Below are 20,214 nucleotides of genomic sequence, written 5' to 3' on the forward strand. Positions count from 1 at the left end.
TTCCACCTTTGAGGCTCAGTGCTAGAGAATGCACAGCAGTCTGGCACTCAGCGCAGCCCCAGAGCACCAGCTGAGCAAGCTTCAGTGTCAAGGTTGAGGGTGACTGGGGTAGGCTTGGGCCTTGAGAGCAAAGGAGTTTGCTCTGCCTCATCAGCCTGGGCCTGAAGTAAGCTAATAAGAAAAGCCAGGGGATACTACTGCTGCAGCATGAAGGCCTCTAAGATAGCATTAAAACCTCATTCATTCACTCATTCATTCATTCACTCATTCATTCATTTGTTCATTCAATAAATAGTTATTTCACACCTATAATGTGGCAGGCACTGATTTCTCTAGTTCTCTGGTGTAGTAGCCAAACAAGATTTGCTATTGATAAACCAAAGGAGAACTTTCCAAATTCTGAGTTTGTATACAAGGGGAGAACCCCCAGAATACAAGAATTACCATCTGGAGGGCAGGCACCTTGTAGTACAGGCTTCCCTAGCTAGGGGAGTATTCTAGAAACCCATCTATATCAGCGTACCAGATGGTGTTGTTGAGAGAGGCTGCATTCCACTTCAATTAAATTTTTTGAAGATACTTTTAACGCCTTTGCTCATTTCATGATGGGTGATTTACAAGCATACCTGCCCACCCTGTGCTGAATTTTCAGCAGTTTTTTTTACTAAAAACGGCATGACCTCCATGCCCCACCCTCCCTATTTACCAGTTTCTCCCCAAGTGACTTTTTTTATTTCCCCAGATGAAAAAAGTTCACAAAGGGAAACGTTTTGCCCAGGGGAAGAGGTGAAACACAAAATGACAGAAGCACTAACAGGCATCAAAATGTATGAGTTCAAAAACTGTTTGAGCAGTGGGGAAAAAAGTCTCGCTAGCTATAGTGCATCAGTTGGAGAGTACTTTGAAGGTGACTGAAGTTTAAAGGTGTAAAAATAAATACACAATTTTTTACAAATAAATTCTGAGTTTTGGGGGTCCCCCTCATACTTTAGTAAAATACTGTACAAATCTCGTTTTGCAGTTAGAATGAAAATGTAAAGGGAGACGTCTCTGGCATAGAGGAGACATAGGATTGCTCTCAGCCCTGTGTCCTCTGCTGTTCCCCAACTGTGTGTCCTCCAACAAGACGCTTCTCTTCTTGGGGTCTCGGTCTTCTCTCTGGTGGGATGGGGGTTGTCCCATGCACTGTCTCCACCCTACAGGTGTCTGGGAATGAGTTAAGTCTTGTTCTGTGAAGGATGAGTTTTGACATTTGATTCTAGCCTTTGGGAATTTGGAGTCTCTTTGAATCAGTCTCTGCAATGAAATATATCAACCAAAACCAGAGTCAGGAGTTTGTCCCTTTGGGCCTATTTGGAAAAGGAGTCAAGTAAATGGTTTGAGACACCTAAGTGGTTCCATTTGGGCGCACACATTTTTGTAAATAAATGTTTAAATCCAACTTACTGTGGTCAATTCTGCCCTTTTTCAAAATACTAAGGTTTCTTTGGAAAACTTTACCTGGAAAACAACCCTCATCAGAGCTATGTTCAACAATGACAGCGATAGAAGACTAATCAACCCCAGCACCCTGAGTTTCAGGGGAATAATTTAGTCAAATAATATTCCATTGAAATTTAACCAAACACAAAAAGCTTTGGAGAACAAAAGAATTTGGGCCAGAGCTGGACATGTGGTTTAAATGCCCCCCACCTACACACACCCCGATTGACAGGTGGGGTGACCGTCTCACTCTGACTCTCAACAGACAGTGTGCATTTTGTGAGCTCTGCCTGTTTTCCAAGGGCAGTGGGCTTTACAGTTTCTACAAAATGCTTGTAAGGACATTGCTAAACAGACCTCAGGCCCTTTTTCATAGATCTCTAATCACACCTTAATCTTCATTCTGTGCAAGGCACTTGTTCCTTTACGTAATCAAGGAGGCTGCCAGGATGCAGGTGCCAGAAGCAGTGTCACCTGCAGGCAAAATTTGGGGCATTCATTTTGTTCTCACCTCTTCACTCAGCCAGACATTCAACAAGCACGTCTTGCCTGTGTGCCTTCTACTCTCAGAAACTTTGCTAAGCTCAAAAAAAAAAAAAAAAAACATGTAAAAACACAGACGCTGCCTTCAAGAAACATATAGGTAATAAACAAACAAAAAAATAAATAGAAATGTCTTTACAAACCAGAAAGCTCTATGTCTGATTTTATCATTACACCCCTGACTTAGTATTATCATTATTATTATCTAAAAGTTAAAATTTTCTCAATTATAGATAAAAAAAGTAGGCAGTTAAAATTTTCCTCTGTGTGTTTTTGGAGAACTTCATCAAATTTTTACAATATTTAAAAAAGTTAATAATTCAACTGGAATTTGAAGCATAAGGGGAAAGATAATAATTCAAGGAGCCCCAAGATTTTCCCTTTGGCTCCAGACCAGTGGAGCCTTGGGTATCCCTGTACCTATTGACAGGGCATCAGAATAGCTCAGGGTTACATCTGGAGCCCACCACTCTTTAAGGTCTTGGCAGGCTCAAAAGTTCTACAGAGCATTGGGTAGGTTCCATTTATTGAGAGGCAGTACCAAATGTTTGGGGAGTTTCTACATTTGTGCAAAATATTCTAAGAAAGGATTTATAGTGGTTCCTCCTAAGTGGAGTCACTCCTATGCCCAGTGTTAATAAGGAGAAGATCAGAATGGTTTTGACATTAATGGATCCATCTGCCCTGGTTTCTATACACATTTCCTATGAATTTGGTGAAGTAGGTTTTCGTGGAATTCTGATAGTTTGACTCATCTTGCACTGATGTCATTGGTAGGAATGGATCCAAACTCATCAATGTCACTGGTAGGCATGGCTCCATGGGTTTGAATTCTGGTTCCTCTATTTCTCACCTGGGAGAGCTCAAGTAAGCTTCTTCACTTCTCTGAGCCTCAGAATGCTCATCTCTAAAATGGGTTTTGTGTAAATGGTATAATTCGTTTACATGTGTCCAGTAACAGTGATCATTCAGTGCTAGTGATGTGTAGTCAGGAGTAGCAGCCAAGGACATGCTAGAGGAATGTGGTGATTCTGCAGCAGGTCAGTTGTGAGTCCTATGGAGACAGCTGGTTTGGTCTAGATCTGGAAGGACACTGGGCAGTAGCCATTCTCATCCACACAGGCGGGAGCTGAGACCCATCCTTCACTAGCAGAGAAAAAGATTGGGCTGAGTATTTCTCACATGACAATGCCTGCCTCATTTTTTTGAGTTAATTAACTAATTTAACTAGCTACTCATACAAGAAATATGTTGTAAAAAAATCAAATAAAAACAGGTAAAGAGTACAAAGTACATTTGCACTCATTGCTCCCTCTCTTCCCACTGCCCTCTTCAGAGGTAACTGCCTGGGATGCGCCTTTCCACGCTTGTTCTACACACAAGTGGTACATGTGCATGTATGATCAGCTATTGGGTCTTTTAAATTCAAGTGAAACCAGTCTATTATTTTTCTATAACAGCCTTTTATTACTTTAATAGCATTTTTGGAAATATTTTCAAGTCAACACAAACAACTCACTTATTCTTGTTAATGTCTACACAGTAATTCGAGTCACAGAAGGCCCATAATCTCTGTAATCAATATTCTGCTGATGGATATTTTGGTTATCCCTACCCTCTTTTGGAGGGGAGCTATGGTAAACAATACTACAGAAAGAATATCAGTGTGGAGACCATTCCTTCATGAGCCCAAATACATTCAAACTTCTGAGTTAAGGATATTGCAGACCCTTGAAATGAAAAGGTGCTACATTTTAAAGAAGAACCAGATTCACGCTAGTTGAATAAGTATTCACTGAGACTAGACTACATATATGAAGCCAAGGAATCCCATCAGGAATGGGGCAACTGGCACAGGGGTTGAGTGACAAGGCAGCCTGAATGAATCTAAGCAACTTTTAACTGGTTTTCTCTGTTCTATTCAGCTGCTGACATACATGCTGGGTTTTGCCCTGAGGATTTAAAAAACACCATGGACATGTGACAATGCACAAACAATCTACTAGGAGCTGAGAGGGGTGAGGAACTAGAGGGGGAGGCATGGCATGCAAGTACACAGGTAGCCAGCATTATATTATTACAGACATTGCTCCTTTCATCAAACATTTACTGAGCCTGTCTTGAACCAGGGACTGTGGAAGTCTGGTAGGCGAGACGAGGATGAGAGCTCGTACCCTGCCACCAAGCACCACCACCTATCATTCAGAGGGAAAAGAAAACATGAAACCAGGTTAAGATGTAGGATAGAATGGTACAAACAGTAAGAGGGGTATAGAAACTAGATCAGGGGAATTCAGAGTGGGGAGAATAATACACTACTTTCATCTAGGAGAAGGGGGAAGGGAAAGGGGTGAGGATGACTGTCTTCCCCCTGCATCGCCCACCTGCGTGGATGGCATTAACATCCCCACAACCCAAGCTGGAGCTTCCAGGAGCATCTTCAGTTTCTCCCACTCCCTCATGCATCCCCAAATGTTCTCAGTTATAATTAGAGAACAGCACTCCCGTGTCCTCCCAAATTCAGGTCCTTGCCCTCTCTTGTCAGAATATTTGGAGGAGTTTTATAACTCATGTCTTCATATCCATATTGTCTACTTTCTGCCTCGAGAATAATCACCCCAAATCACACATATGATCATGTCACTCATCTGCTTAAGATCTTTTGCTGATGTCCCCTTAGCATAACAATATCAAAATTTTATTACTTATCCTCTCGACTTCCCTATTTTATTTTTGTCATAACTTCATATGTCCTTTTGTTAGTTTTTTTTCTGGTCTCTCAGCCTGTTACCTTCACTTCACCACTGTGCTCTGTATTTCAGGAGCTTGGTGTCTACAGACTTTTGCCAGTGGCATTTCTATCAAGACCTAGGGTACGCCAATCAGCAACCAACAGGAAACTGGCAGCCGGAAGTAAAAGACAATCTTCCTCTGCAGCGGTTCCTGAAGTGCTAGTGGTTGCTGTTGTGGCAGCAGGAGTGCAGTGGTTCTAGGTTCCAGCAGCCTGAAAAGGGGCACCTTTTCAGCAGTTTGAGCCCTGGTCGAGGTGACGCCACCTGTTGGATCCAGAACTGAAGGCACCAGCAACCTCCAACCAGCAACCTTTGGGTTCCAGCCCAGGAACGTTAGCAGCTTTAAATTCCCTTCTTCCTGTTTCTCTCTCTTCAGTACCTTGGTAACCAATCCCCTGTATTTAGTTTTCTCATTTACAAATACTTATGGTTGATATCACCGTTAACAGGAATCTAAACAACAAAACAAACAAGCAAGCAAAATATGACCAATGACACTCAAATATGGAGCAGGCTGACAGGGTCCAGAGGGGAGAGAATCGTAGGGGAAAAGGGGATGGACTCACATGAACAAGTATAAAGGACACATGGACAATAACTAAGGTGGGGGGCAGAAATGGGAGGGAGGTGAGGAGCACTGGGGGGGCAGGGCTGGGAATATAAAGACAGAAAAATGTACTTGAACAAGAATTAAATAAAAATTAAAAATTTTAAAAAATACTTATGGTAATATCTGTTTTCCATAGTTAACTCCCTTACTATTTTTCTCAGTCGCTCCTTAAAAAACAACAAAAAGAACTTGATCTTATCCTAAGTAGTAATATCCATGAGGTCATAAATTGCTGTATACTTTTCTAATAGATATTAATCTAAATGCATAACTGTTACTATTATCTAAAACCATCTTATCTACTGATGTATACTACATTCTGGGAAACTCTAGTCAGGAGAACCCAATCCAGCCTCCCCTTCACCATTTGCTGTGACTTCCCTCTCCATCTCCCATCCCTGGCTCCTCTGCGTGGACTCTTCCATTCTCCTCTCTATCCTTCCTCCCTGAAGCACATGCCTTTCTTCAGCAACAGCGTGTATTTTCATCCCTTTGCATGCTTTGTTCTCTATTCATGAAACTATCTTGACTCCTTCCTTGACCAGAAGTGTCTTCTTACTCTTAATTCAATCATTATCTAAATTTTGAAGTTGTATTCAAACTTTATTCTATTCAAAAGTTACCTTTAACTTCCTTCATGCTCCCTTCTAGCCAATTCCTTTGTATAGTCAAAATGTAACCCCCACATGAATTTCACATGGTAGGTCAGCATGTACTTGTTGAGTACATGATTGAGAAATGGATGAATCATCTGGTATCTGTGGCTTCAGTGGAATCTGAAGCTGGGGAAGGCAACCTGGAGGAGAGGACAGAATGATGTACATGGTCAACATGGAGCACAAGATGTGTGCTTAAAGAGTGGCCCAGATGGGATGGTCCAGTAAATCCAGCACAGAAAGAACTATGGACCTTACCTTTAAGACTTAGAATTCAGTAAAAATGCTTTCTTTGCACTGCACCTCTACTGAACACGAGGACCCAGCAGCCACCTCAGGATTTTCATTTCTTTGAAATCTCTCTTCATGCACATGGACTTTCAAGTTATTTTATCTAGAGCAATAAGAAATTTCTGAACCAACAGCAACCCCAAAACTACTAATGACCCAAGAGATCAATAGCACTTGGACTACTGTCCTATCAATATTTTCCATACATGTACTCCATGAAAAGTGCAATGCTAATCACTGGGTTAGAAGAATTTTCAGGAAACTAACCAAAATACACCTTTAATAATTATAATATGGAAATAATAAAAGTCAAAAACATAAGCTTTGGAGTCCAACAGACTAGGTTCATTGCTCCTATTTGGCAGCTTTCTATTTAAGTAGCTGGAAGCAGTTACTAACCTTGACATACCTCAGTATTCTCATCTGAGAAAATGGAAATTATAATGCTTACCTTACAGTATTGTTTTGAGAATTCCATAAAATAATATAGACTAGCAACTACTTAGTATTCAATTAAGGGAGGCAGTTATTTTATTACTATTAATATAATAACATAAATGGAATAGAGTAGAAATTGCTATTGGGGATATTAAGTTAGAAGAGCTAAGGAAACAGAAACCTCAGGTGGGCTGTGTGAAAGGGGACTGTGGAGCTGCGCCCTGAGGGATGTCAGTGAAGTGGCTGTCCTTGATCTGAAAGGCTGATGGCTCATAGCTCTACAGCAAGGAGAATTCAGGACTGCAGAGTGTGGATCGCAAGTTAGCCGAGGATTCTTGGAAGAGATTTCCCTTTGAAGTGTCAGGCTGATCTGAAGTCAACTGGGCCAGCTTTCAGCCCTCAGAGGGCAAAGGGACACAAGAACCCAGGGACATGGGATAAACAAACACCATTAGCTCTGGCAGCCAAAATAGGGGCCTATGAACTAGCCTTACAGATAAGTTTTCAGCTCTCTCTTGATTACATCAAATAATCTCCATTGCCTGCCACATAATCCACAGGTTTCTCTCTGCTGTTCACATAAAGGAGATCTCACTGGGGGACTTAAACTAGCTCATAGATGGTCTTGCTTTATACAATAAGGATATTTTTTAAAGTTACTGTGTAAAAGGAAATTTCACTGCGAACATTTTTCAGTGTAGTATGATTCCTTCTACAGTACAGACCATCCCACAGTTTTTGTTTGGCGAATTTGTGCTTTTGCCCCAGTGGGTTCTTCAAGCATGTATATCTCTGAAACATCCTGACATCAAATGGCTTTGGGTCAGACCCCATTCTAGCTACTGGACAGTTGTTCCAGGGACACACTTTACATTTAAGGAATTTATGATGAGAAGAGACAGAATAGGCATGTGAAAGAAAAGTCTTAAGAATGTCTTTTAAAAGTTTTTTGGAATGCTGTATATACTGAAATCTTACCAAAAGGATTTAAAATAGCACATAATAAAAACACAACACTTCTAGGACCTACAACATGGACAACTGAATTGATACAAGCTCTTCACTCAGCTGGAAGATACAGGTTGAACCATGAGAATTTTCAGAAATATAGCTGAGTTCACAAGAAAGGATTAAAATCCCCAGGTGCTCGGCGCACAGAGGGAGCTGAAGGTCTGAGCAATAAACAGTGGGGTGAGTCTGGGGCATGGTTGCCAGACCTGGAAATAGGCCAGATGGCCAGGAGCCTGGGTTTTCAAATCCCTCAGAAGATGGAGCCGCAGGAGATGAAGCTACAGGCCTGCAAAAGACGCAAAGTGGGATCTAAGATACCTGGTAGGACAGCTGCACTGGTAGTAAACCAGGGACTGGAGATTCTACCCAATGGCCCAGGGAGGTGGGAAGAAGCTTATCACCAAGTCAGGATATAACATAAAAATGGGTCCCGGGCTAGACTCCTGATACTTCTGGACACATGGCAGAAGCAAATGCAAAGTGCTCTGAGTCCCTCTAATATTAGTGAGCTTCGCATTCCTGAAGGACTGGGCAGTCTACACAGTGCTTTCACAAGGCAGAAACTGTCATAACCATTTAACAGATAAGGAAGTGGAGGCTCAGTAAGGCTGAATCATTGTCCAGGATCACACGTCAGGTAAGGAAAAGACCTGGACCCAAATCCAAGGACTTCCCATCTGCAGCCCTGTCTCTAGCATGTGGGCTCACAGGGCACCTCCTGGGACACCAGGAAGTGGGAAAGCTGGCTCTATAGACACCTGGGATCAGATGCAAGTGCAAAGATGCCTCACTTAAGAAGGGGACATGCCTCACCAAAAGGCATGTCACCTCCTCTCCCACACCTTCATGCTGCTCATCTAAGTGGGGAATATGAGGACAGGGAGTGTCTGGGGGGAACTGGAGGGGTGCTGAAGTTTCTGGTTGGTGAAAATCAGAAACTGCTCCCATAGAGTGGGAGTCTTTTTTTTTTCTTGAAATCTACTTGAACTTTGTCATTCCAACAAGGTAAGCTTATCTCTTCTAGTGTTTGCTTAGCTCATGGGTAGGAAATGTCATTACCCTCTCCTAATTTTATGGGAAACTACTTACAAGTGATAAATTTTCAAATGCCACTAGCCTCCTTGGCCTTGTGGAGGAGAGAGGATCCTCCCCTTGTGACAGCCAGCTTGGTCTACCTGCCTCTCCGTCTGTCAGTCTGTCCATTTACTCTGGGAGTTGTCAGTTGTTCAACAGCTGTGCCAGCCCCTGACCACCTGACTGAATCATGCCCAGGCACTGCCTGGACAGGAAGTACAGGCAGCAGCATCCACATGGAATCAGTTCACAGCTCCTGCTTTTCCTCGAACACCCAAGAAGGAGTGCCTAATCAATCCAGGCTTCCTAGAGGCCTCTGGGATGGTGTCATGAGCCTCCTTCCCTCTCTCCACCTCAGAGCCCAGAGAACAGAACTGTGGGGAGCATGTCCCCGGGCATCTTTGGTCCAGTGGAGAGGGTCTGGATGCGAAATTTATATGCCAGATGTAAAACAAAATTGATTTTGGACTGTAATAAGAATAAAAATTATTTATCTCAGCAAACAAGAGCAGCAGCCCAGGAAACACAGATTCCAGCAGTAACCTAAGTTGTCCACCAAGACAAAGAGGAGGCTGCCTTTTACAGTGAAAGTTCTAACCCAGGTTCTCAGTCAGGTCCATTTTAAGTAAATGAGGTACACAAATTGTACAATTCTGATTTGACTAAATCTCACTTGATTTTTCAGCATTATGCATCCTGATTAGTCATATGGAGCAGTTCTGATTGACAGGGTAAAGGAGCAGAGCATAGTGGGGGATGCTGAAAGTTCAGTCTAAGGTGGGCATACGGAGTATGTGAAGAGCCCTCAGCTGACTATGGGGAGTCCATTTCAGCTGGTAAGTTTCTTCTTGGATTCATATCAAATAAATTTTTCTTCACAGAGTCCACATTTGACTGAAGTATTTGAAGTATTTGAGGGGGGACGGGAATTAAAGAAAGATGAATGAAGATTCACTGTGCAGCAAATTCAACACTAGCCTGTCTAGAAACTCTCCCAGCCTCACTAACACTGGGGGTGTCTTAGCAGCCCATCCTCTGCCACCTCTCACTGGCCCCTCTCCTTTCTGCCTTCCCACTTCTTTCTGCTCCCCTGACATTTGAGAGGGAGACAGAAGACACAACCAGGCCTCTCCCAGTCTCCTTCTCCTTCACTTACTTTGCTCTCAATAAACATACACCTTGGGTCTCACTCACCCTCTATCCCAAGCAGCTTACCTAGTCACTTACACACACACACACACACACACACACACACACACATCCCTCCTTCTCCAAAAGAATTCCCAATGCTACTTCCTTACATATATGAAAATAACAAATCTTTGTCTCACCTGGAAGAAATTAGGGTCTAATATGGCCACCCTCAGTATAATGAGATACATTGAAAGGTACATAATCAAGGTTCAGAATAAAGTGAGAGAAGATTGTGGGTGTGTCTGCCATCCTTTGAGACACTTTTCTCACTCCCTCCTGAGTGCTAGGGCGTTTGTGGAGACTGTAGATAACTGTCTGCTTAGCATGATAACTGTCTGTAGATAACTTAGCATACAGCCTGCTCAGGGTTCCCCAGGGACAGTCTCAACTTGTGGCCTAGTAGGCACTTTGTGTCCTGGACACTGTCAGACTAAGGCTGAGCAGGGAGGGGAGCACCACTGTGCTCTAGAAGGAAAGGTTTCATGGTGCCAGAATCCACATGGCCACACATGCAATGAGTGCCCTCTGCCCACACTGTTCAGAAGGCAGTGACCCCTTCATGGCAATGTACATGCTAGTACCACTTGTCAGGGATGGGGAGAAGGGCTGTAGCACTGAGCACATGAGTGGATGAGAGGTCTTCTGAGGTGCTGGATCAACATGGAAGAGTATGTGTGAGGGAGGGGAGATAGCGGAGCACACCCTTACTGTGAGCTACCATGCTTGTGCTAGTCCCGTGCCCCTCATGTCCTCCTGTGACATCGATGTCCACTGGCATTAGTCCTCAACCACTCACATGTTCCTGCCTCAGGCAAAACAAGAATCTGAGGACTGCTGGGCTTCCAGAGCAGATGCTCCAGCAGCCAGAGAGTTAGGAGGGGCAGAGCAGGAACTGCCAGTTTGGCAGATAGGAGTGTGAGCATATAGTCATTATGGTGATTGTGCTGCAGGTAGGAACAGGCAGGCTCTCCCGTCAGGGGAGAGAACTGTCCAGGAAACAGAGTTCTGTCTGGAATCTGCCATCTACTCAGGCACAGGCTGCAACAGCAGAGCAGGAAGGCAGAGGAAGGAGAAAGAACGAATAGAGATGGAAAGAGGGTAGCTAGCTCTCAGCCTGGGGCGACATGTAGCCAGCCCTACTGCCATCCTCTCACACAGACTATCAGCCAAGCCCAGCCCCATTAGAATACGCACAAACACACACACCCCGATCTCCTTGCTGCCCTGCCCCACTGATTCCATGATTTGAGGAGGTTGCCAAACTGACTACTCTATATCTCTTTATAACTCTTATTTTCATTTAACAATAAGATCCAGGGCCTCATTATCTTTTGATGGCCTTATGTGCTGACCCATCATTATTTGGACACTTACCAAGTGTCAGGTATTGGGAATACCAAGGAAGAAGTACAGTGAAAAAGAATACGTAGAGAAATCATCCCAGTGAAAATTAGAATATAAATATTGGCTGCATGCTCTAGGAGCCAAGAGAGTTCATAGAGGAGGTGAACAGGTGGGAAAGACAGGCATGGAAAGCAGAGCAAAAGCAAACATGTAGGTATGGGTGTCCCTGGTGTATTCAGTTGCCCAGCAGGTACTACATCTTCCTTTCCATTACCTTGTAACTACCGATAAAATGCACCTCAATTCCCACACAGCTGGTTTAAATGGTTTACATCTCCCTATAGTATGTACCACTTTAACATCTCAAAAAGGAGACTGATTTGGACTGTGGAGGAGGCCATACTCATCAAGGAGGAAATCCCAGAATACAAAACAGCTTTAGGGGCTAATGATAACTTTGTAAAAATTAGGTCTGTGTAATGATAAAGATGGGAAGAGCCCATAAGGTTATGTAAATAATGTGAAGTTTTGAATTTAAAGGGGTTCTTGGTATTTTTATGTTTGTCTAGCTCTAGGTACACACACTATATGCACACACTCAAACATAGGTGCATAGATATGTATACATACCCATGTGTACACATATTTCATGGGAGGGTAGCCCCTTAAAGGCTGCAGGACCACAGGGCTTAACCCTTGATTGATACTGTTAATGTTTGCTGAATTAGGGCAAATCTCTGCTGTGCCCATTTTTTTTATTATTGACCGTTGCTCTCAAGTTAATATTTGAACCTGGCCATAACGGAGGTGATAGATGAAGACCTATGGCCAACATTCAGAGGGGGAAGAGCCTGCTATAAATCAACCCGCAGAGGATAGCCTCACTAACAGAGCTGCTGATCAGCTGTGGACGGAACCTCGTTGCCACCATGAGTTTCTCCGGCAAGTACCAACTGCAGAACCAGGAAAACTTTGAGCCCTTCATGAAAGCAATAGGTAAGTGAGGAGTTGGGTGCCAAGGTGATAAGGGTCTAGCCCAGTAGGTGGTGTCCAGTCACAAATGTAGGTTCAATATTGGGATGAGAGGAGAGAGTCAGGCTTTATGCAGACCAGGGGCCATGGTATACTTGTTACTTTTGCAGTCACTTGTAGCTTGTGCTAGTACTCACTAGGCAAGGCCACTCCATGGGCAAGTGGAAAGAGCACTGAACTAGGGTCTGATTTGGACTGAGGCCACCTCTGCTAGTGACTCTGTGTGACTCTACTCATTCATTCGTTCTTCTAGCAGATTGATTCAAGGCCAAGCACATTCTCAGCACTTTTCTGGGAAGATACAAGATAAGCAGATAACAATGGAGTCACATTCCCAAAGTCACAGTTTAGAGAGAAAAAAGAGAAGAAATAAATACGATGAAGAATCTCCTAATGTTGACCAGTGCCAGGCACTATGATAAGCCATTGATATACAACATCCTATTGAATCCTCAATAAAAAAATACTGAGTTGGGTACTATTATAGTTTCCATTTTACAGTCAAAACAACTGAGGCCTTGAAAGGTTAAGTAATCCCAACCTAGGTCACTCAGGTAGGAAGTGTTTGCAGCAGGATTTGAAGCCGGCACCTGTTCCCAGAGACCCCATTTTAACTCCCTGTGCCCTTCAGGGGACTGTGTGGGAGGATGTGGTGCTCATGGGAGGGCCTGAGTGGGGGGAGGTTTGATGGTGGTGAAAGTGAGCTTTAGATAACTCTTGGAAGATGAGCAGGTATCCACGAGGAGACTGGGAAAGGGGTTGTGCTTCAGGTAGAGGAAGCATTGTGAGCAAAGGGGCAGTGTGACAGGGAAGGGGGCCAAGAGGGAACAGGGTGGGCAAGACAGCAAATACAGAGGGGAGGACCTTCAGGGCCAGCAGAGAGCTTGGGTCTTCTCCTGCAGGGCCAGTCATGCCACCGCTCTGTGTCTCACTTCCCTCACCTGTGCAACAAGACCCCCTCACACTATCAACACACATGGTTTTGTGAACCTCAATTCCTATAACACCATAGACATGGTCTGAAATTTGTAAATCTCTGTCTCAGGGCAAGGGATTCCTGATATTTTTCCTTGAGAAACTTGAGAGCAGAGGTCAGGATAGGACTAGGTGGATAGGTGGGTATGAGGGCAGTCCCAGCGGGTGCGTGTTGCTCTGCCATAACTTTTAACTACCGCCCAGCCCTCCCCACCATCTCACTGGGTGTGGAGGGTGAGATGCTTGTACTCAAAGAGGAAAGTCTCTGGGAGTTAAGTGAGGAGGAGTAAGGAAGGAGAGTGAGCAAGAAGCAGGGTGCTCACTAGGGGAGAGGTCCTTCAGGCCAGAGGTGTGTCTTTTTTATAAACCAACTAGCAACCTAATGGGCTGGGCAGGGCAGGTCAAATTAGGCCCCTGGCCTTTCCTTTCAAAGGTCAAAGCCCATGCTGCCCACAGGACTCCAGTACACACCCGTGGTCTCCAGGAAGACAAGCACCTCCCTCTCCCCTCATTCTACAATTTCTCTTGTGACCGTTGCCTTGCAACCCCCACCTCTGCCCGTCTCTAATCTCAAAAAGTTTCTACCAGGACTGCCTGACGACCTCATCCAGAAGGGGAAGGACATCAAGGGAGTGTCGGAAATCGTGCAGAATGGGAACCACTTCAAGCTTACCATCACTGCTGGGTCCAAAGTGATCCACAATGAGTTCACCTTGGGGGAGGAATGTGAGATAGAGCTCATGACTGGGGAGAAAGTCAAGGTAGGAGTCTCCCTCAAGGTACACTCTGCTTCCGGACTTTCCTTGGAGCCTGGCCCCAAGGCTTCCTCCCTCAAGGGTCCCACCTCACAATTCCCACTGTGGATACCCTATCTCTGAACTTACTTCTGGGGTGAAAAGCAGAGAGACAGAGACAGCTCTTAGGGAAGAAGCTCTTAGGGAAATCTTCCCTGAGGACTGCCCAGGGGTGCTCTGGCCCAAGAATCCAAGCTTTCCCAATAGGGAAGATGTGGGACACAAGGCACAGAGCAAGAATCTAAGTCTTGGGTTCTCTCAGACCCAAAAGTGAGCAAGTGGGGGGGGTCAATAAAAAACCCGTAACAGAGCCCTGAAGTCATTCTTGAGTCCAAGGTAAAGTAAACTGTGCTTTGCTAAGCCTAGAGCTGGTAGTCATGGAGACAGTCTGCCTGGAGGAGGTGCTGCCAAAACCAGAGTACCAGGGCCCCAGCCAGACACTCAGATCAAACCTTCAGAGGGATCACTGAGCCCCTGGCCTCAGCTACCTCATCTGTGAAATAGGCATGGTCTTCCTTCCCAGACTGAAGGCAGGGCAACCTCACTTCCACTGGGCTGTGGTTCAGGTGTGTAATGAGTTCTGGGTGTGGGCTATGTGAGTGGTCAGCGGGAGANCTCGAGCTGGTAGTCATGGAGACAGTCTGCCTGGAGGAGGTGCTGCCAAAACCAGAGTATCAGGGCCCCAGCCAGACACTCAGATCAAACCTTCAGAGGGATCACTGAGCCCCTGGCCTCAGCTACCTCATCTGTGAAATAGGCATGGTCTTCCTTCCCAGACTGAAGGCAGGGCAACCTCACTTCCACTGGGCTGTGGTTCAGGTGTGTAATGAGTTCTGGGTGTGGGCTATGTGAGTGGTCAGCGGGAGATGGCCGGGAGATCCAGGCACTGGGGTGCCCATCACCAGGAGCCTTTCTTCCTCCCTGAGAAACTCCACAAACCCCAGCACAGCCAGCACCACTGAGCAGCCATCCTCACCCCTCCCCTCCCGATAACTCTGTGCAGTGGGCTCAGCACATTGCTTAGTCTTACCTCGTCTGATCAGGCTTTATTTCTGCCTCTCCAGCTACAACATTACAGGTCAAGAAATCTGTCAAAAATTTAGGAGAAAAATTCTTTTGATATGCTCATGGGAAGAGGCAGGTGGTCATGGGTTTTACCACTGGCCTTTTCCAAGTATCCATTTTGGAGACAAATGTTAAACCTTGACCAGTGTCTTCTGCTCCCTGTTACATCTTCCTGGATTTCTGTCGCCTCTCCCTGGATGCATAAAGCTTGAGAAAGGTGCCACAGTAAGAAAGGAAGGAATAATGCATGCCAAAGCAAAATATGTGTTCTCCCAACTGGACAGGTTTTGAAATTCGCTATTACCTCCCTCTGTTATCTTGGAGAATCAAGATTTTACTCAATTTCTCTTTAGTGTTTGCGTTTGAGCCATGTAGGTGTCTAATGCTGATTTTTAGATTGCATACCATAAATTACAAGTCTGACAAAAGAAACCCTGATGTATTCTTTAGTTCTTAAATGCACCTCACTTCTGTTTAGAGCCCGAGAGCTGGGAGGCTGGCCTTATATAGAGATGAGTGGTGTGGTTTTGTGAGCAGAGACCCATGCAGGGGAGCCAACCTCGTTAGCAAGGAGGTGTTTTGCTCCCTGCCCAGACCCTTCTTCTCAGGCTATCTCTTCTGTCCCCTGCAGACAGTGGTTCAGAAAGAAGGTGAGAATAAACTGGTGACAACTTTAAAAGGCATCAAGTCCGTGACCGAACTCAATGGAGACACAATCACCCATGTAAGTTGGTGCCTTGAACTTGCTGCTTCTAGTGCAAGAGGGAAGAAAAAAGGTGAAGAGTGAGGAGCAGCCTTCCCCACCACCTTTCCCGGTGTCAGTCTCTCTGCTACCACTTACTGAGGACCCGTTATATGCCGGACAGTTAACACACATTCTCCCCAATTTTCCCTGAATTTTCTAAATGGGGAAACTTAGACAACAAATAGCCAGGGAATGACAGCACTGGGGTTCCTCTGTGTGGGGTTAGTCTCTCAGGGCTCTCATTCACAGTTGTACCACTGCACAACCTTAGGGGGGCCACTCCCATTATAGGCAGTTTAGATTTGCATATTTATTATAATTTGGCAGTGTCTCCTAGTGAGTAGTATTAGTCTAACAAAACCAGTACAGTGCATTAGGGTCGATTTCCAACAGATAAAAGAAGATTGTCTTGAGGAAGGAGCACCCTTTTTTAACTCACCGAAGACCACATGTGCTGGCAACGGCCCGAGCTGGTGCTTCCCCATGTCTCCTGGTTCCCTCAGGCTGTCCCTCCACCACCACTTTCCTGGTCAGAATTCTCCACTGCAGCCTCCTCACACCTTCTCTCTCATTGCCATGCTCTTCCTTTAAATAAGATGGTGCAGGAGAGGTGCTTGGCAGGAGGAGACATAGAGTCATGCACAGCCCACCTTCCTCAGTCTCTACCGTGGTATGGCCCCATTACACACTCCTAGGCTAAAAAGCAGAGCCCCCCTCCCATGGGCCTCTGATTCACAGGACAACCCTTCCCATTGACACAGAACCCACATGTGAGAAAGGCTTTGTTTGGCCAAAAGTTGGGCCCTTTCATTGTTTTTCCTATTTTATAGTATTGCAATAATTATTAGCCAAACCTTTCTCTTCTGCCTCAGCACTAACCAGGAAGCCACAGAGACCTCTATGTGCCCTGTAAGCCCAGGGCACTCAAAAAATGACTTTGCCTTTTTGTCATTTATAAGGAGGATCATATCCATGGTGACTTTATGGCAGCTTATGATGCTGGCACACTGTCATGTGAGCCACATCATCCTTGGTGCCTGGCTGCTGGCCATGTCTGTCTCTGATTCAGTACAGTGTTTCTCCATCACTTATGACCCCTGGCCCTTCCCTACTCTCGGGCTGTGTTTCAGGCAGTAACAGAAGGCAGAACACTGCCCGATGAGTCTGTCATCACTCGGTTCAAGTGGAAAAATCCCTCAAGTCAGGAGAGTGTGAGAGTCAGCCATGAAACGTGCTGTCCCCGCCCCCACCCCAGCGCATTCACAGCAGAGCAAGAGATGATCTGTTCTGGACTTAGCCCTGACCAATGTTTTTTAACATTCTCCATCTCCTCTAATCCTCACATCTCCTGTGAGGGAGGCAGGATAAGAGATTTAATAGACAGGGCGACCTGTCCAAGGTCATCTACAATGAGTTGTAGAACCCAAATCTTTCTATTCCATTCCATTGCTGCTGAAGCTAAGAGACTCCTTTTAACTCCGATGACATTATCCCACATCATCATCGCAGTCTTGTTCAAGAGAATCAGGGGGAGGGGGGATGGGAGGAGAAGAAACATACCTGAAAAACTCAAAAACTGATGAGCCCAAGAAACTCATTTTTTATATGCTTCACAGCTAGGGGAGGAAAATTGTGCTTTGCCTACTGTGTTCCAGGCTGGGTGCCTCAGTGTTTCCATGTGTGTGTTTCCTTGCTGTTCAACACACATTCGGTACATAGCAGGCACTTGATGAAGCTTTGAAAAATTGGATTGGACAAGACTGCTTTGGATGGTCTTGCTCTAACAGCCATTAACACAGAGAAGAATTCAATGAAAGTCAGGACCACTCTCCATGTGAGGGAGCAAAGTGACAAAAACTTGGCGTGGGATTTTAGAAAAGATTGCCCACCCTTTCTCTCATCCTATACAAAGCAGGGGAATCTTTGGGTTGTTATTTAGAGCGACAGCCATAACTTAGTTATTTTTACAATGCAACATCAGCTGGACATTACATGACTTCTTTTCTGACTTGCAGACCATGACATTGGGTGACATTGTCTTCAAGAGATTCAGCAAGAGAATTTAGACAAGTCTGCATTTCGTATTCTTTTACTGTATAAAATTAATGTAATAAACTTTGTTTTTAAAAATGTCTTTTCTTCTTGATGGCCTGTCATTGATGGTGTTATTGATATCAGTAAGCATGGATACCCTTTCTCATAAACTTTGATAATGTAGTCTGAAGTGGACCCCAGGCTGTCCACTCAGGCCACCTTATAAGAAACGTGAAGTATCAGCTGGATCTGTAGAACAGCCCACGAGTGGTCTTTCCTAGGAGCTGGAGCAAGAGGATATGTGGTATGCTGGCTCAGAAGGTGGCTCCACGTGGGGACAGAGAGTAGGCATGCTGGGCAGACAAAGGAGGACTGTGCCCAGGAGTGTAGCCATGGCAGCCTCACCCATCAGTGGACATGAACAAAAAGGGCAGGCACTGACCCACCAGATGAAGAAGTCTCCCTCCTAGGGAAGGGCTGAGTAAGGAGCTTAGTAAGACACGTAAATAAAGGAAGCTCAAAAGGAAATTCTCTTTATGCTATGAACAGAGGCAGAATGTGGGAGAAAAATGATTTTTTTTGCCTTGTACCAGGCCCTGGTAGTTGTTACCAGTTAAGTTGCATCTCCCCCAAATTTACATGTTGACATCCATAACCTCAGAATGAACTTATCTCAAAATAGGGTCATTTCAGATACAGCTAATTAAATTGAAATAAGGTCATGCACTAAAGGTTGGGCCCCTAGTCCAATATGACAGGTCTCCTTATTAAAAGGGGAATTTGGACACAGAGACACCTCCCTGGGGAGCACACCTTGTGAAGATTGGAGTCGTGCTGCCGTGAGCCAAGGAACTACTAGAAGCTGGGAGAGGGGCCTAGAATGGGTCGTTGCCTTCAGAGGGAACGTGGCTCTAAAGATTACTCTCAGATTTCTGGCCTCCAGGCGGTAACGTAACACACCCAGTCTATAGTGTTCCATTATGGCAGCCCTAGTGAACTAACGGTGCTCACTCCCCGTCTCCAAAGAGCTGCCCACCTCTACCATTTCCACTTTTATCACATTTCTCAGCTCCCAGAACTGTGCCCAGCTCACAGGAAGTTCTCAACAAAGACACTATTTTGGGAAAATCCAGTTTTTCTCCTCCACTTTCACACAGAACACTTTAAGTGATTCTGACATTTCTGATCACCAGATACGTGGGGCTTTTCACCACACTAAGCAATTTTAGGACACCAGCTGGGTGTGCTACAATTTAAGTCAATTCTGACTGTCTACCCAGAAATAGTGTCAGGTCCCACAAGGGAAGGGCTCAGTCTCATGAGGCCACCACACTCCTACACTCTTCATTATTTTTTAATCATCACCCCAGGATATATTTATTGATTTCAGAGTGGGGGAGAGAGAGAGAAATCTGTGTGACAGAGAAACATTGATTGTTTGCCTCCCGTCCATGTCCCAACTGGGGATCAAACCCATAACTTTTTAGTGCACAGACGACACTCCAGCCAACTGAGCCGCCCTGCCAGGTCCCTCCCACACACTTTAGATGCCACTCATGAGTAGTAGGCCCCAGGTTACCCACACTTTATCTGGTTTGGCTGCAGATCAGAGGTTCCCATGTCCTCCTCCACCTTGGATCTGATTATTTGCTAGAAGAGCTTACAGAACTCAGGGAAACACATTTATCATTTTATTAACAGACATGATAAAAAATACAAATGAAGAAACACATAGGAAAAGGCCTGGGAGGGTCCCAAGCACATATTGTGGAGTTGGGGTATGCCAGCCTCCCAGTACATAAGTGTATCCTCCCCCTGGAAGCTCTCTGAACCCCACGTTATTGGGATTTCATGGAGGCTGCCTCATGTAGGCATGACCATTTGTTAACTGCATTTCTAGCCCCTTTCCCTCTCTGAAGAAGTGGGAGGTGGAGCTGAAAAGTACAACCTTGGTCTTTCTTGTTGCTTTGCCTTGCTGGTGACCAGCCTCCACCCAGGAGCCACCCAGGAGCCCACCCACGGGCACCCCATTAGAACAAAAGATGCTCCCAGTGACTTTATCTCTCAGGAATTTACAAGGGTTTTAGGAGCCCTGTTTCAAGGACTAGGAATGAAGATCAAATATATACTTATT

At 45.1% G+C, this 20,214-nt stretch overlaps 1 protein-coding gene across 1 annotated transcript; it reads left to right on the forward strand.

Annotated features, from left to right (window-relative positions):
* The first annotated feature begins 12,231 nt into the window (after positions 1-12,231).
* Positions 12,232-18,170, forward strand: FABP1 (fatty acid binding protein 1). Its single transcript, XM_037039892.1, has 4 exons — positions 12,232-12,431; positions 14,031-14,203; positions 15,933-16,025; positions 18,062-18,170. Exons 1-4 carry the CDS (start codon positions 12,365-12,367, stop codon positions 18,110-18,112), a joined length of 384 nt encoding a protein of 127 aa, XP_036895787.1. The 5' UTR covers positions 12,232-12,364; the 3' UTR covers positions 18,113-18,170.
* Positions 18,171-20,214: the final 2,044 nt, after the last annotated feature.

This window comes from Sturnira hondurensis, unplaced genomic scaffold (genome assembly GCF_014824575.4).
Source record: "Sturnira hondurensis isolate 20B ecotype Veracruz unplaced genomic scaffold, ASM1482457v3 Scaffold0002039, whole genome shotgun sequence".
Lineage (NCBI taxonomy): Eukaryota > Metazoa > Chordata > Mammalia > Chiroptera > Phyllostomidae > Sturnira > Sturnira hondurensis.

Excerpts from the sequence above, each read along its gene's own strand:
- FABP1 (XM_037039892.1), top strand. The coding sequence starts at position 12,365 with ATGAGTTTCTCCGGCAAGTACCAACTGCAGAACCAGGAAAACTTTGAG. Across the intron at positions 14,204-15,932 it reads TGACTGGGGAGAAAGTCAAG|ACAGTGGTTCAGAAAGAAGG; the intron begins GTAGGAGTCTCC and ends TGTCCCCTGCAG. Across the intron at positions 16,026-18,061 it reads ATGGAGACACAATCACCCAT|ACCATGACATTGGGTGACAT; the intron begins GTAAGTTGGTGC and ends TCTGACTTGCAG.